Source organism: Dasypus novemcinctus, chromosome 1 (genome assembly GCF_030445035.2).
Source record: "Dasypus novemcinctus isolate mDasNov1 chromosome 1, mDasNov1.1.hap2, whole genome shotgun sequence".
NCBI lineage: Eukaryota > Metazoa > Chordata > Mammalia > Cingulata > Dasypodidae > Dasypus > Dasypus novemcinctus.
Window position 1 is genome coordinate 116,731,779 of NC_080673.1, and position 17,488 is coordinate 116,749,266.

At 41.1% G+C, this 17,488-nt stretch overlaps 1 protein-coding gene across 4 annotated transcripts in view; it reads right to left on the reverse strand.

Annotated features, from left to right (window-relative positions):
* Window positions 1-17,488, reverse strand: part of AFF1 (ALF transcription elongation factor 1) — a 216,813-nt gene that overhangs the window by 130,816 nt on the left and 68,509 nt on the right. The window contains exon 1 of one of the 4 annotated variants that reach the window (XM_058295855.2): window positions 13,087-13,586. The exons of 2 other annotated variants lie outside the window; for them this stretch is intronic. In XM_058295855.2, coding sequence (XP_058151838.1) covers window positions 13,087-13,103 — 17 coding nt within the window. In that variant the 5' untranslated portion in view covers window positions 13,104-13,586. Of the gene's footprint in view, window positions 1-13,086; window positions 13,587-17,488 lie in introns of those variants that run through there. One more of the 4 variants, XM_058295859.2, reaches the window with a different exon arrangement.

The window sequence follows — 17,488 nt, forward strand, 5'->3', positions numbered from 1 at the left end:
AGTGATTCAGGAGTCCCTGGCACTCTTGCTCTTTCCATTCCATGAAAAACTACAACGAACATAGTTATTCTGTTGAAAACTTTTAAGTCTGAAAAACAGGATGAGGTTTTAAAAATTTGTTAGGAAATGTTCCTATTAAAGAGCCACTAATTATTTGACAAAATACTCAAGTTCATCCGAAAAAATATACATGAGAAAATATCCACGAAAAGTCTGAAAGCACAAACAGAAAAGTAAAAAAGGAAAGAGATTAGCTGTAGCACATATTAAAATGTATTCCAAAGGTACAGTAATTGACTTTGACTTTGATGATGGTCTTAAATAGAGATCTAGAACACACAACTAAGTTTTGTGGGAAGGGGAAGCCTTCTGGATTCCTACTGTCACTCCTTCATCCAAAACAAAATTCATATGGATAAAAGACTTAAAGATAAACATCTTTAAAAATATATATATATGTATTGCCTATACTCAAAGGTATCTTCTGGAAGAATACATTAGAAACTAATAATTCCAAAGGGGCAGTTTAAAATGAAGACAACAATCATGAAATACCTATGCATCAAAGTGCATTACATCAACCTCCATAAAGCAAAACTTAAGACACTAGGAGAAACAGAAACCCATTAATTGTATATGTTATTCAGCTCTCAAGCCATGACAGATAAAATGGACAAAAAATAAGAATACAGAAATAATGTAAGGTTGGTCTAATTTTTAAACCCACATTTAAATCTGGACCCTGAAAATAAATCTTATTATGAGTTCATAAAGCATTCATAACAACTAAATACATTTAAATAACTGTAAAACATAGGTACAAAAGAGATAAGATGACAATGAATGCGGGATCATTGAAGTAACTTCATTTCATCAAGCACAGGCGTGATACATAGAGTCTAGCAATAACTCAGTCCTACAGTAGTTTGTTGTGATCACACTTTTTAAGGAGCCATAGAACCCCTTGAGAAAAATGTCATTTCCTAAAATATCCAAAAGATTATCTAGTTAATTTATCCACTTCTAAATATACTAAAAGAATATCATCTTCTATGTTTTCATATTTAATCATCCCCAAAGTGAAGTTCACTCCTAGGTTTAGCTTAAATCTCTTAACACACATAATTTCTGCAAGATCTGTTCTTGGCAAAAATGGAGAGACTTTCACCCCACCCCCTATAATAGTTCTTATTAAAGATTTTGTAAATTAATCTTAAAACTTAATAAACAGGCTAAATACCCCTCCCCCCTTACTGTCTTCACATCCTTATGACTGTACTCACTAAGCTGGGACTTCTCTAATTATACCACATCTCCTATTTGAGGGCTTCCAACAAAGGAAAATATTTTCTCAAAATTCTTTTCATCACTTGTTTAAAATGCTTATATTTGTGCACCAGCTAAAGCTAACTTTTAGAAACTATAGTCTTCATTTTAAAGTTCAAGCTATGTTTTTATGGCACTCATTTTGCCTTCATTAAAATCAAAATGTCAAAAACACAGGACTGTGTTTCTGTAGAATTATAATCCACAAAAACAATCAAATTTTTACTTTGAGAAACTGCCAAATGATGGTTATTTCCTAAAACAGTATTTGCCTTGTTTTAAAATGCCATCCTTCCTACCATCATCAGTTGTCATTTTTCACATTCATTCTGAAGAGACAATTAAATCTTTTTCTCCACCTCAGGTCACCTTCCTCAGAGGTCTTCATGGCCCACCTGAGAATAAATTCCCCATACTTGTTCTCAGTTTTTTGTCTTGGCAACCAGTTTGAACTTTTTTGTTGTTTTGATTTTTTCCCATCATAGTACTTACCACAGTTTGCAATTGTTTTATTTTCCAGTTTATTCACTATTTTCTGTCTGTCTCGCCAAACTAACTGTGATCTTCCAGTGGGGAGGGAGAGAACATGCCTGACTTAAGCCTTGCAGAGTGACTGGCTCTAAGTCAGCATTCAATCATTCATCAATAAACTATAGACAATTAAAATGAAGGCCACTGTTAACAACTATAAATTAGGCACAGCCATAAAGCTGTTAATACTGATATAATCCTTAAATAGTAAAATCACTTTAATATCCAAAGCAGTGAATTCCAATAACATGCCATAATGCACTGAAAGCCTCAAAATTGAAAGCACATTGCACAGACTCATATCAGGCAGAGATGAAGGAGACATCTTCTAACCAGTGCCCCCACAGTTGTTTTTTTACAAGAACAGCAAAGGAATGTTGAAAAGATGATTAGCATTCACTATCATCACATACATACCTAAAGATACTTTCAGAGTATTTCATGCAATATTTTTGTTTGTAAAATAGACCTATCTTTTGCTGAAGTTTGGCACACAACACCCAGTCAAGGGCATGTGGTCCCCACCTTTCTGTGGCAGGGCCCAAGTTTTAATGATAATTTCCAGAAGCTTCACTTAGATAACCTTTGCTTGTAAGGCTCTAGTGAATGAGAAAAGCTAAGTTTGCCTGAATGTTTTTATTAAAAAGCACACTGACAAGAGTAATTTCTAGGACTATTTTACAGTGATGAAATAAAATAAAGGATTTGTATTTAATAATGTTTATTTCTGCTATTTGAGGGATTTATAAATCGTGGGCTGTAAGTTTTGACAAGAATTAGTATGCCTTGGTATTTTTTTGTTTTTAAAGATTTATTTTATTTCTCCCCTCCCCTGTTTTCCACCTCCCTGTCTGCTCTCTGTTTTTAGAGTTTTTTGTTAGGAGGCACTGAGAACCAAACCTGGGACCTCCCATGTGGGAGAGAGGCATCAATTGCTTGAGCCACCCCACTCCCTGCTTTTTGTGTCTCTCCTTGTGTTTCCTTGCTGTGTCACTTCGTTGCCTGTGTCACTGCGCCAGCCTGTCCTGTCAGCTCGCTGTCTTGCTCATCTTCCTTAGGAAGCGCTGGGAACTGAACCTGGGTGCTCCCATATGGTAGGCAGGTATCCAGCTGCTTGAGCTACATCTATTTCCCACCTTAGTACTTTAAACTTAAACTTAATTTTTCTTATTTCCTTGATATGAGTCTCTGTATCAAAAGGCCCAGAATTAAGAAATACTATAAAGGATTTTCCAAGAGAAAAATGAACTGGGTTTTTTAATACAAATTTAAAACACATTGATTTTTAATAAGCAAATGCAAGCTATATCAGTTCTCAGAACCATAACTTTCACAGTCCAATTAACACTGAAGATAGTAAATACACTGCTTAAGAAATTAACTGAATTAGTTCATTTAAATTTGCATTAGGGTGGGCATATAGTTTGGAAACCAATTTGGCACTTTTTCAAAAGTTCAAACACAAATCTACACAAAGACTTGCATGTAAATATTCATAGCAGCATTATTCATTATTGCCAAACCAACCTACTCATTACATCCATATAATGGAATACTATTCAGCAACTAAAAAGATAGAGGTACTGATACATGCTACATCATGGATGAACCTCCAAAACATTATGCAGATACAAGAAACCTCGTGATTCTATTTATGATTCTGTTTATGTGAAAAGTCCAGAACAGGCGAATTTGTAGAGACAGAAAATAGATTAATGGTTATCTGGGGCTCAGAACAAGGATTAACTGTAAACCGGCATGAGGGATCTTACTGAGCATGTGAAAATGTTTTGAAACCGAATACCAGTGATAGTTGCACCATTCAGTAAATAAATATCAGTATACTGTATACTTGAAATGGGTAAATTTTATGGTATGTAAAATATACCCTAGTAAAGTTGTTTAAAAAGAAAAAACTTGGGCTGGGAAGAAATGTTCACAAATGAGATGTATTTGTGACAGAAGACAGAAGATCTGAGCGATAATGAAAGAACCTTAATTAAAGATAAGGACTCTCCCAACCACCATCACCTTCCCCAGAAAAGGATCATTTACAAAACTTCGGAAAGACCAAGGAGGAGAGTAGCTTCTAATCCATTAACTTTAAAATAATGGATAATACCAATACCTTATGAGTATCACCACAGAATATGGGTGGCCTTAGAATAAAAGTTTTATTCTATACTTATAAAAATGTCATGATTTTCTGAAAGCCTACAAATTAAACTCAGCATAACATAAACCTAATGATAACTTTGTTCTTAGAGAAACATGACTTTTAAAATAAAAATATAAAGATATTTTTCTTGTTGTTTGTTTTGGTAAGAATAAGACCCTGTCATAAAGATAAAAACAAACTCTACACTATGAGCAATGATTAGGAAATATCAAATTCTGTCTAACAACAGTCAACCTAGGATTTTCATATTCTGGGCTCAGTTCCCATTTTAAAACAAAAACTAAGTTTAATTAGTATACTTTGAATTTTACAAAAAACCGAGTGACATGACATGTACAGGACACTAATCTGTTTATTCTTTCCACCATTTTCAGGTAGCAGAAACTTAAAACAAATGTAACATATTTTATTTTATTCTTCCCTTTCACTGTGTTTATGTTAGTAAGTGTTCCTATTTTTTCCCTGTGGTACAAAGTTTATATTTACACAGCTTTTTTTTTTTTTTAAAGGAGAGTCATAAGTGTGGTCAGTCTAAAAGAGAGTGAGAGGGTGGAGGAAGAGATGAGGACTACAAATGAATAGGAAAACATAATCCCTAAAGTGTAATTGCTATGTCAAAGTTACTTGAACACAATAAACTGACAGGGCATTAGCTGTGTGTTACCATCCAGAACTGTGTATCAATAGGCATGCTTTTTTTAACCAATTAAAAAATATTTAAAACCCAGCATATAAAATCAGTGAGATGCTGTTTTCCTTAAAAATAAAAACCACATACCATCATGCATTCAAATTATCAGTGTTTTGTTAGTTCAAAGCTACCAACTTAGTAGATGGGCTATCTCACTTAAGCATCCACAATAAAATGTTCATTTGTCAACTGAGAGGAAGAAATAGGTAATTTCTGCAAAGCTGGGTAAGGAAGAGTTCCCACATGTTTGTACAAGACAATGGGGACTGGTTAAGTTTATACCACTTTCCATAAATTCACCTACAGTGTAAATGAGATACACCTGTATTTTTAAAGCAAAGAGAATGAGGGAAAGGAGGGAAAAGCAATTTAACAAGTTATCCAGATGCACATTATCCAGGATAAAAGTCCTGTGATAATTTCAAGTCTGTCATGACCACCGAAACATATGCACCAAATCAAAATTTAATTACACTGCACAGTTTGGGAGTTGTGCTTCATATTTTATGGACTGCTTTCCTTTTGGCAGGACAGTTTCCTGAAGGAAAGTTGCGAGAATTGAAAAGTTACAACACCGGCATACCAGAAAATGTTTCCTGATTTTGTTATAGGAAATGACATCTATCAAAATTTTAACATTTACTTAGCAGAAGTCCCATTTAAAATTTCTTGTTGAACATTATTTGTTCAACAATAGTACACCCAGGCAATGCTTTTGTTAAAAACCACCACCACCAAAAAAAACACTTTCATTTCGGGGTCATAAGGCTTGACCATAATTGACCAATTCACAGTTGTTAACCTTTCCCTGGGAAGGAAAACAACTGCCACCTGATAAACTGGGGTGTGTCTAGTAACAGCTAGAATGTCATGAGTTTGGGGAGGGAGCCCACAGGGAGTAGGAAGGGGTAAATTAAATATCCAGGTCCTTGAGAAGAAACAAACCTTGGGAAAGTGCCGCATGATCAAACATTGGGCATTACTTCTTGATACCTTTTAGAAATAAAAGTTAACTTTTCTTTCCAGGCAATCGACTTACCATATATGCAACCTTTTATTTTTATTTTGTGAACATAGGTACATCTGGGCATTTCAACTAAAAGTATGTAGAAAAATTTATGAAGGTAAAATATCTGTCTTCTCTACCAACCTTCCAGCTGATCCAATAGGAGGGAAAACAACATATGTATGTAAGAGCATATATCATATCAAAATGTAATAGCAGTGCATGACATAGTTTATATGATATTCGTATACACACATACACACACACCCCACTTCCACCAAATGTAGCCCTGGGCCTCTCACCTCAGAGAACGCAGGCTCCACCCTGGACCTGCCCAATCAGAATCTCTTGGGAGGAGAAAGCCAGAATTTGCATGTTAACAAGCAGTCAGGGTAATTGTGTCTAATTAAGTTTAAGAACCCTGAACCTAAAATGACATTACCCTTAAGATATTCTTTTACTTTCATTTGTTTTCTTGCCAATCTAGCAGTAGGCAATTCTGAAAAGAAAGGCAATATCCTTTTGGGTAAAATGAAGGCAAGCAAGTGACTCAAGAGTCACAACCTTAACTATTCCCAGCCTACTCAAACAAAGGATCATGTGGCTTACAAGTTTCCAAGCATTCATCATATGAGCCATTAAGGAAGAAAGCAATTCTTGAAACTTTTTATACTGTGGTCTAACTGTGGGTGCACTTTGGAAATATAATACCTAATACCAAAATAAAGACAATTTAGCTGTCCATACATATAAAATATATTTTCCCCCTCTGTCTGCTTCAGTTTCTTTAGACAAGACAATGTTGCCACTGGGATTCCCTCTTAATGTATTAAATTTGACACCAAATGACTCCTTTGAGTAAGAGCTTTAAGAATCTGACAATTCATTTCTAGTTAACTTAAAAACAAAGTCAACAGAACAACAGAAGAAAACAACAGAACTGCATCACAGAACAAGACTTTCAAGCCATCAGGTTAAGCTTTAACTCACCAAGGATAGACAAGAAAAGGGAAACGTTTGCTTAAGGGGAGGATTCCCAACACTGATCACTGCCAAGACACAAAAAGTCAGCACCTGGGTGATTTTTTTAAAAAAATTCTTTGTCTTTATTTATTTTTAATGTTACATTAAAAAAATATGATGGCAGCAGACTTGGCCCAATGGTTAGGGTGTCCGTCTACCACATGAGAGGTCCACAGTTCAAACCCCGGGCCTCCTTGACCCGTGTGCAGCTGGCCCATGCGCAGTTCTGATGAGCACAAGGAGTGCCATGCCATGCAGGGGTGTCCCCTGCGTAGGGGAGCCCCACACACAAAGAGTACGCCCCAGAAGGAGAGCCGCCCAGTGTGAAAAAAGTGCAGCCTGCCCAGGAATGGTGCCACACATATGGAGAGCTGACACAACAAGATGATGCAACAGAAAGAAGCAGAGATTCCCGTGCCGCTGACAACAACAGAAGCGGACAAAGAAGATGCAGCAAATAGACACAGAGAACAGACAATGGGGGTGGGGTGTGGGGAGGAAGGGGAGAGAAATAAATATATAAATAAATCTTTTTTTTTTTTAATGAGGTCCCCATATACTCCCCCACCCCCCAACCTGGATGGTTTTAAAGTTAATCTTTACTTTTGGGTGTCCAAGGTATTAACACCAACACTTAGAAATCTTCCATTTTTTTCCACTGGGGTTCTAAATCGAAACTTAATCTGATACATTTATAATTGAGGAAAACCTTAGTGGACCTTCTACCTGCCGTGTATTACCCTGAGCAATTGAATATAAATGTTATAGTCATACTAAAATGAATTAAGAACAAGACTCTGAAGAAGAGCTAAAATATTACCACTTTAGCTTTTCCCAAAACTTTTCTTCAATTAAATAAAAAAGTAATCATTTCGGCTGTAAAAGAAGTTATGCACCCATCCTATACCAATAAAATGCAACTGAACCACAACAAAGAAATCATGACACTCAAGCTCACTATGTTTGTATTTCTAAGCCAAGAAACATGTTTAAGAAACTTTGTCCTAAAGATGCAAACTGAATTTCCAAGTAGTAATCAGAATGCAATGTTAACTGCAGTCCCTTACCATAACTCATAAAGAACATGTTGGCATTATGAGAATATGCTTACTTGCCAATCTTGGAAAGGGGATAGAGTTTGCTAATAGAAAACAAAGTTCTTATATTTAGAAGTAATGACATATATTACACCTCAAAGCAGTAATGAAACAAATTAGCTTTATAATCCTGCATAGATTAAGATGCTCAAAACAAACAAATTATAGGACCAGGATGACAGATTTCTCTCATTAATGATCAAGACACTATCTTTTCAGTACTAACTTTGAAATTTAAATTTTTTCAATGCAGCATTCATTCCATTTTCAAAGGAGTACAGCACCAGCTATTGAATAATTTTTCCTGGTGTGGTACAGATTGCCCTAAATCTCTCATGAGCTCACTTAACTAATTTGAAAAGGCACATCTCTACAAACCAGCTGACTGAAAAAAAAAATGACTCATTCCTCCTTCAGTCTTTATCATGGAGGAAGCGCTACACTGTGAGTCAGGAAGCTCAGCTGGGCTCTCAGGATGAAATAGAAGGAAATCACTTAGGAGACCTGTATTTTCTCTTCTGTCAAGGACACAGTTTACAATGGTGTTGTAAAGGGAAAAAATGAGGACATTCGCTGGGTTGAAATGCTGCATAAATTATTCCCTTTGAACTGCACTTTCCAAAATACCATAGCATTTTTCTTTGGTATTTGCTCATATTTAATCAGAGCTTGCTTCATGAATTTTCTGCCAAGGTACTCAGTAGCTCTAAGGGATGGGAGCTGAGGACAGGTGCACCACTGGTTCTATACCAGTTTCAGAGCAATGTTTTTGCACTAGAAAAGTCTCCCTCACCAGAGTCAAAGACACCCACCAGAAACTGGCTTTATAATAATCTTGGGAACAATCTAACTTTGCCTCTTAGTACATTTTTTTTAAGCTTCATTAACATTAACTTCAGTCAAATTCAAAAGGGAAAAAAAAAAAAAACTGTGGGACAGTTAACTAAAAGTAACTACCTTTTGCAGTCTGTCTGAAAGTGCTTTCTCCCACAAGTTTTCTAAAGAAGTAAATTCAACTTTCCCATCCCCAGCAATGCTTTCCCTATACCATGGGCCAGAGGTGGGGCTGGGGGGTAGGGTCTTCTCAGGCAGCTCAAGGGGCTTTTATAACTGGTTAATCCCTGATAGTATATATTCCCATCTAGAATTCAGGAATTGCCTCAATGAGGGAGCTATTGGAATTGGAAATCTGACAAAGCTCTCTTTCTGTTCTATCCATCAACAACCACTCTTCAATATAAAGCAAACTAATCCACATAGGAAAAAGAAGGTAAACTGTTAGGTTTTCATGCCCATACCCTACCCACCACGGGCTTACTAGTTCCCAAAAAGGGCAGGCCGGTTACAAAACTTACGTAAATGCACAGTCTCCATGTGCTTAAGAGCAGAACTTGGAAATTAAAGCCATGATGTGTAACTATATCACATTAAAGAAAGCCAAGTGTTTTTTTTACAATTCTCATAAGGAAGTATAGTCTGTGTGTCTGTGATGTTTATAGGTTCCAAAGAAAGACACACTAACGTGGGAACTGAGGCATAGCATATGTCCTCCTTTAACTGAAGTTACATTTCTAAATGACCTCCCTCCACAACTCTGAAAACTCAATAAACCAAATAGGCACTGTTTTCAAAATAGTGTGCAAAAACTCTTTAATTTATAAAACCGAGGCAATTCACACTTTACTCAATAAATGTGTTCTACTTCTAAGAAACAAAACTAACCAGAAAAGCAAAACAAAATCAATTTCCTACTTTCAGGCTTTAGAATGAGATAGAGGAATACATAACCACAACTTTTAAAACGTCAAAGACCAAGAAATATTTACTTAATCCCTCTTTCAAAATACTTCTAGTCTATACACAGGAAACTAAAAGGTGTAAGATCAAATCTTACTTTGAGGAGCTGATTACAGAGAAGGGAATACACACCTACTCCTAGTCAACCACCACCCATATCAAATCAAGAATGACATTACCTGAAAGCAAAGCCAAATAATGAGGGAAAAGTGCCACAATCAGCTCCTGTATCAACTATCAGTGCTACAAAATCCAGTTTCACCTAAGTTCCTAACTACTTCTGCTATTAAACACCAAATTATTTAAACCATGCAGTGAAACCACTATGGTTTGAACAAACAGCTGTGGGTCTTTGCATCCAATGAGTCCAACATCTAAATTAATTGTTTCAAGAGTAAACAAGTATTCTGTGGCACATGGGCAAAATTTTACTACCCTAGATTATACATCACAGGTGATGCTTCAGTTTCCCTTCACACTACTCAGGGAACGTTGGCCTAGTTTGGGTTTTCTCTGAAATCCGAAGTATCTGGACTCATCTCTTCATATAGTCTCTCCTTGGAGCCCAAAGATTACCTACTCCCCCATTAAGAATGTTGTTTGAATAAGCTTGAACTACCATTTCAAGTGTAACTTGAAGAAAATGGACATTTGTTAACGTGAAATCTACTCTCAACACGCAGGCTAAGAAAACAAAAGACATAATGGCCTTGCATCTTTGTTCTTGGTTCAAGGGCATGTCTGAAGGCCAGGTAGAGGACCGGAGGAGCAGAAATGTACGCAGGCCTCCTATTTCAAATCCTGGCAAGTTCAACTACTAATTCAGATTATCACATCTTGTAGCAAAGCGATTTTAGCAGAAATTGCCTTTTGTATGCTGATACTGAGCCTCTACTGCTCCCTTGTAAAACCTCACCTCAGCATTAAAGCGCAGCATGTTAAGTGAGGAAGTGCTGCAAAGCAACTCTTAAGTCCTAGCTCCTCTTGTGTGACCTCAACAAGAAACAGCCTGGCTCTCAGTTTCCTTAACTGGCCAAAATGGGACAATAAAAGTACTTAAGTGACTGAGAAGAGTCAATGAGGAAACTGGATTAAAGCCGCTTGGCCCGGTTATTTTATTTTTACCAGTTTAATTAATGGCTCAGGGATTAGAATCACTTAGATCTGGGTTCAAATTTCAGAACCATATTACTGAGCTCTGTTAGATGGCATTTATTTTTCTTAAATCAAGGTATCTTAATCAGAGTTCTTGTGCCATCGATCTCTGGCAGTCTGGTGAAGACTATGGATCCCTTCAGAATAATTTTTTTAAATGCATTAAATAAAATACATAAGATGGCAAAGGAGAAAAATATATATAGAAATATACTTAATATTTAAAAGACTAATTAGTGATATGTTTTTATTATTGAATTAAACAAGATAAAGCAGCTTCTTGATTTCACAGCAACGGAAAGTGTAAAAATATTAAGGTATCTGCAACAATTATAATGATATATGAAAATAGTGATTTGTGTTTGTGATAACTTCACAGGTACACGTAATAAAGTTACTATAGCTTCTCTGTCTATATTGCTACTAGAAAGTAATACTAAGTTTCAGAGATTAATAAAAATTATGCAACTTTTGTTTCTCATCCAAGTTCTTCCATTACTTGGTCCCAGTTTGAGGAACCCCTTTCTTAAAACAAATTGGGGGCAGGGGAAAAAAACGACTGAGAGTTGAGGGAATTAAACATAAAAAGCACTTAGGAAGTACTTTATACAGAAAGGGTAGTTCCTTCCTTCCTAGAAAGTTCTCTCTCTCAGGAAATTTTTTCAAAATCTCATCCAGCCCACACTTCAACATTAAAGCCTCTATTTCTGTAAGTGTTCCATTTAGGTCTTCAGACCTTAATTTAGCCCCAAAATCAGTATAGTACTTTATAAGAGTGCTTTTTTTATTTTAAATGAAGGGCAGAGATGTGAGACCCCAGCGCTTTCTAGTTAAAGTAAAAAAAAAAAAAAAAAACTATATAACTCCTAAGTTTCCCTTAGCATGAACCGCTGTCATAACTAAAATGAAATCGCACCACAGAACCGTTTTAATCTTATAACAATTACCACAGCCTTGCCGTCGCTGTTTTTTTTTTTTTAAAACTCCTTCCAAAGCAAGTAACCCCCGCCGGGAAGACGGGGCCCGACCGCTCCCGCCGGGGCTGACAGCACCCGCATTCGGGCCCCCCGGCCCCCGCGCCCGCCCCGGCTCCTCCGGCCCCCGCGCCCGCCCCGGCTCCTTCGTCCCCGCGCCCGCCCCGGCTCCTCCGTCCCCGCGCCCGCCCCGGCTCCTCCGTCCCCCGCACCCGCCCCGGCTCCCCGGCCCCCGCACCCGCCCCGGCTCCCCGGCCCCCGCCCCGGCTCCTCCGTCCCCGCGCCCGCCCCGGCTCCTCCGGCCCCCGCGCCCGCCCCGGCTCCTCCGTCCCCGCGCCCGCCCCGGCTCCTCCGTCCCCCGCGCCCGCCCCGGCTCCCCGGCCCCCGCGCCCGCCCCGGCTCCTCCGTCCCCGCGCCCGCCCCGGCTCCTCCGTCCCCGCGCCCGCCCCGGCTCCCCGGCTCCCCGGCCCCCGCCCCGGCTCCTCCGGCCCCCGCGCCCGCCCCGGCTCCTCCGTCCCCGCGCCCGCCCCGGCTCCTCCGGCCCCCGCCCCGGCTCCCCGGCCCCCGCGCCCGCCCCGGCTCCTCCGGCCCCCGCGCCCGCCCCGGCTCCTCCGGCCCCCGCGCCCGCCCCGGCTCCTCCGGCCCCGCGCCCGCCCCGGCTCCTCCGGCCCCGCGCCCGCCCCGGCTCCTCCGGCCCCCGCGCCCGCCCCGGCTCCCCGGCCCCTCGGCCCCCGCGCCCGCCCCGGCTCCTCCGTCCCTGCACCAGCCCGTGCCGCCGACTCAGCAGATTCACGCGAGCGGCGCCGTTCTGCGTGAAACACTACGTTTCAGCAGTAAACTGTTTCAGTCCCTCACCAGGCAAATTCTCATCTACCATCTCCAAGACGAACTTTTTTTTTTTTTTTTACATTAACTGTATTTCTAAATTTCCGCTCCAGACCTCTGTGAGAAATTAAAGGAACCAAAGGAAAGACGCACAAAGAAAGCCAATGAAAACATCTGGTTAAAGGCAGACGAGTTAAACCAACTCAATTTCCCTCAAAATAAGTTCTTCTTTGGAAGGAGAGGGAATCTGAACTTTACTTCCAACTTTAACTCGATTCCTCTCTCCGCTCTGCAGCAGCTGCCTAGCAGGCTCGCCAAACTGCTTTTCATCGGACATTAACCGGTGAGCCGCAGCCTCAGGAGTGATGCGAAAGCAGCGACAAAGCCGCTTCCTGCCGGCGCCCCCGCCGCCCCGACCCTGCCCCCACAGCCGCCGGCACCGACCCCCAGCCTTCGCGAAAGTTTCGCTCGCGCCGGCTTACCTTGACTGGGCTGCCATAATTCAGCTTACAGAGCCAAACGTCTTCTGCCCATTCGCGCTTTCAACCCGCGGGCCCTTCTGCCAGCGCCTCGGTCACCATCTGCCGGAGCCAGGCGGGACCGGCCCCCAGCGCGACTCCCCGAAGGTGACGGGGCTACCTGCTCGCCAGCCCTCGGCGTCCTCGGCGCCGCGCCGGGCTCCGACCGTATTGGTTTACACTAATCCTGATGGACATCCGGGCACCCGGACCTCTGCAGGCGAAAGACACTTTCCACCAGCCCGGGGAACGTCGCGTCTGAATTCGGAGCTAGTAAGATCCGTCAGGGCTAATTCTAAGAAGGTCACCCAAGGGCCTCACACTCAAAGCTCGCCAGTGCACAACGCCCACCAACCTACGCTAGAAAACGCGTCAGCGCTGGGCGGTTAAGGAAATCTGCTTTGGCTCACTTAAAGTAGTACGGAGTTCGCCTGCATACCCCCTGTCAAGAAAGTTGTGGTGGTACGGCCCGCCTCCTTAAAAGGGCAGGGCGCTCGGCCGGCTGGAGCCGGAGGCTGGGCCGGGCGGGGACGCGGAGCTCCGGCGAGGGTGCGGCGCAGCTGGTTCGCCGCTGGGCCCCGCCTGCAGGTTGCTAGCTAGTGCACTCCTGCCAGGTTTTAACAATGTACAAACACACACCGCCGGAACACCCAGTACCCGGCCGCTCAGAACTCCAGCTCCAATTTGAATATCTGTCGAATACTGGGGCCCAAAAGGCTGCAGTGAGCAGAGAACAAAACCACAGCAGTAAAACACGTTCGCTACTTTTGATCATGCCAACGCTTGCGATGAGGAAATGGGCAACTAACGGTATACTTATTTTACTTTGTTTGATTTCAGTTTTGATTTCATTAAATTCTGACAAACACAAAACGCTGTCCCTTTTTTGGACAACATGCAGATTACAAAGGAAACTTTCATTTTGGTCCTAAAGCAAGTTATTAAGGGATTCACAAATTGGGGAAAAGAAAAAGAGAAAAAAAACTGAAGATGGAAACCAACAATATAGTATAGGATTATAGTGCAAATGAAGTAGCTTCCTACTACAGGGAAGGCATTTAAACTGTTCCTAATGATAAGCAGGAAAGAATGCCAACGGGCAGAGATGGGAGGTGGCCGTGCTTCAGCATCTCCTAGAGACCAGCACCAGAGGTGCTATAAACTCTTACAGGAACGCTGAATGAATGCCAGCCTTGTGAACTCCCCATTCTATCTAGAATCATAACAATGTTCCCCACCTCACAAAGAGATACTTCAAACTGTATTATTCAGAAGCTATGGAATATAAAACATGTTAAAATCTGGCACTAAAATTACGATGCTAGGGGTTTGGGGGATGGGAGTGGCAATGCTAATTAACCTATGTACCAGGGATCCTCAAAGTATGGTTGCTGGACTCCTGGGACCTTCTCGGGAGGTTGAAACTATTTTTAGAATTACATAAAACCATCATTTGTCTTGTTCACTTTGCTGATACTTGCACTGACAGTCCAAAAGCAATAGTGGGGGAAACTGCTGGCTTTTTAGCACTAAGCAAGGCAGTGGCAGTAAACTAACAGTCACAATGTTTTTCACCACCACACATTAGCAGTTAAAAAGAAAGGCCAATTTCCTTCAATTGTCCTTAATGAAGTAGTCAAAATTACTGCTTATTAAATCTTGACCCTTTAATACAGGTCTTTTTAATGTTCATGTGTGTGAGACAGAACAGGAAGTATACATGGAGCACTTCTGCATACTGAAGTAAAATGGTTGTCCAAAAGAAAAGCTTTTATGTAACTAAGTTGCAAGCTGAACTAGCTGCTTTTTTCATGGACTACACAATTTTCACTCCAAAGAACAACTGATAAACTGTGGTTATTCTGACTTGGATATTTCACAGACTTTTCTCAAAAATGAACAAAGTGAACCTGTTTCTTCAAGGACAACAACTGACAGTATTTGTTGCCAATGCTAAATTTGAGCTTTCAGGCATTTTTGAAAATGTTTACATCTGCCACCATGAGTTTAACAGTTTAAACACTTTTTTTGATGGGAAGCAGATGTGGCTCAACTGATAAGAGTGTCCACCTACCATATATGAGGTCCAGGGTTCAAACCCAGGGCCTCCTGGCCCATGTGGTGAGCTGGCCCACAAGCAGTGCTGCCACGCACAAGGAGTGCCATGCCACACAGGGGTGTCCCGAGGAGGGGATCCCCACACGCAAGGAGTGCACCCCACAAGGAAAGCAGCCGCACACGGAAAAGAAAAGTGGAGCCCGCCCAGGAGTGGTGCCGCACACACAGAGAAGTAATGCAGCAAGATGACAGAACAAAAAGAGACATGGATTCCCGCCGCCGAGAATGCCTGTGGACAAAGAAGAACACACAGCAAATGGACACCTAGCAGACAACGGGGCAGGGGGAAGGGGAGAGAAATAAATAAAAATAAATCTTTAAAAAAACAACAACAACAAAAGACTTTTCTGATGAGACTGGAATGATAGTATTTCAGACTGATGAAATAAAGATAATAGTAACAAATGTGATTTTATAACATCTGCATAACTTAATGACCAATATTTTCCAAATGACCAATGGATAATGGTACAAAATCATGCATGGGTAAAAGACCCATTCAAAGTGCAAGACAGACCCAAATGATAGTTCAGAGTCCACATTGTAAATAACCTTTAAGAAACTATGACTTGTGGAGTGTTAGTATAATATCAAAAAACTATTAAAATATTCCTCCCTTTCTGTGTGAGGCTGGATTTTTCTTCTAGACTTCATCCAAAACAACAGATTGCAACAATTGAATGCAGAAGGAAAAATGGGAATCTAGTTGTCTTCTATTAAGCTAGACAGCAGAGATTTTCAAAATATATAATACCATTCTTCTCACTAATTTTATTACTTTGTAAGTTTTTTTTTTTTAATTTGTGGTTGGACAATGTATTTTTTACTATATTTTTTCTTGTAAAGCCGTATTTTTTTTTAAGATTTATTTATTTATTTAATTCCCCTTCCCCCTCCCCCCCTTGTCTGTTCTTGGTGTCTATTTGCTGCGTCTTGTTTCTTTGTCTTCTTTGTCCGCTTCTGTTGTCGTCAGCAGCACGGGAAGTGTGGGCGGCGCCATTCCTGGGCAGGCTGCTCTTTCTCTCACGCTGGGCGGCTTTCCTCATGGGCGCACTCCTTGCGTGGGACGGCACTCCTTGCGCGCATCAGCACTGCGCATGGCCAGCTCCACACCGCTCAAGGAGGTCTGGGGTTTGAACCGCGGACCTCCCATGTGGTAGACGGACGCCCTAACCACTGGGCAAAAGTCCGTTTCCCTGTAAGTTATTTTTTAATAACTATTTTATGTTAACATGAATGAGTTTATTATTTCAGATAAACTAGCATTTTAAATATCTCAAATTTTAATGTTTAATATGGTAAATATCAATAGGTATGACCCACATATACAAAACACTTTGGGGCCCACAATAATTTTTGGAGTACAAAACAAGTCCTTAGCATCCACTAATACTTCCCTGTGTCCCATACCTCTCCACAGTTTTCATGTCCTTTTTTAATGTTAAGGATAATATTATATGACGGATATTACCAAATAACCCCCTTGCACCTAGATTAGTTTGGACAAAAGGTGGTCAATTCAGGAAGTGGCTGTGGCTCAATCAGTTGGGCTCCCGTCTACCATATGGTAGGCCCTGGGTTCACATCCCGGGGCCTCCTTGTGAAGGCAGGCTGGCCTGCATGCTGCAGAGCCACCCAGCCCGCAAGCCCGCAGAGAGCTGACTCAGCAAGGAGAAGCAACAAAAAAGGGAGACAAGCAAAAACACAGAAGAGTGCGCAGTGAATGGACACAGAGAACAGACAGCAAGCAAAAAGCCACGGTGGGGGGGGGGGGGTGCCGCGCAGGATAAAAAATTAAAAGGTGGCCAATTTACCTGAGACACATGTTAAAATGCAAATTCTAGATCCTAGTTTCAGAATTACTGGATCAAAATGCTTATGGGGTGAGGCCCCAGAAATATGAATTTAACAAATTCTCCAGGTAATGCTTGTTTGCATTTATTTGAAAACTACTTACCTAGATTATGCATATTTAGAAAAGTTAACTTTTTGATTCAGTATTGGTTTATTTTTTTATTTTTTATTTTTAGATTTATTTATTTATTTATTTAATTCCCCTCCCCTCCCCGGGTTGTCTGTTTTCTGTGTCTTTTTGCTGCGTCTTGTTTCTTTGTCCGCTTCTGTTGTCGTCAGCAGCACGGGAAGTGTGGCGCCAGGGAAGTGTGGGCGGCGCCATTCCTCGGCAGGCTGCTCTGGGCGGCTCTCCTTATGGGTGCACTCCTTGCGCGTGGGGCTCCCCTACGCGGGG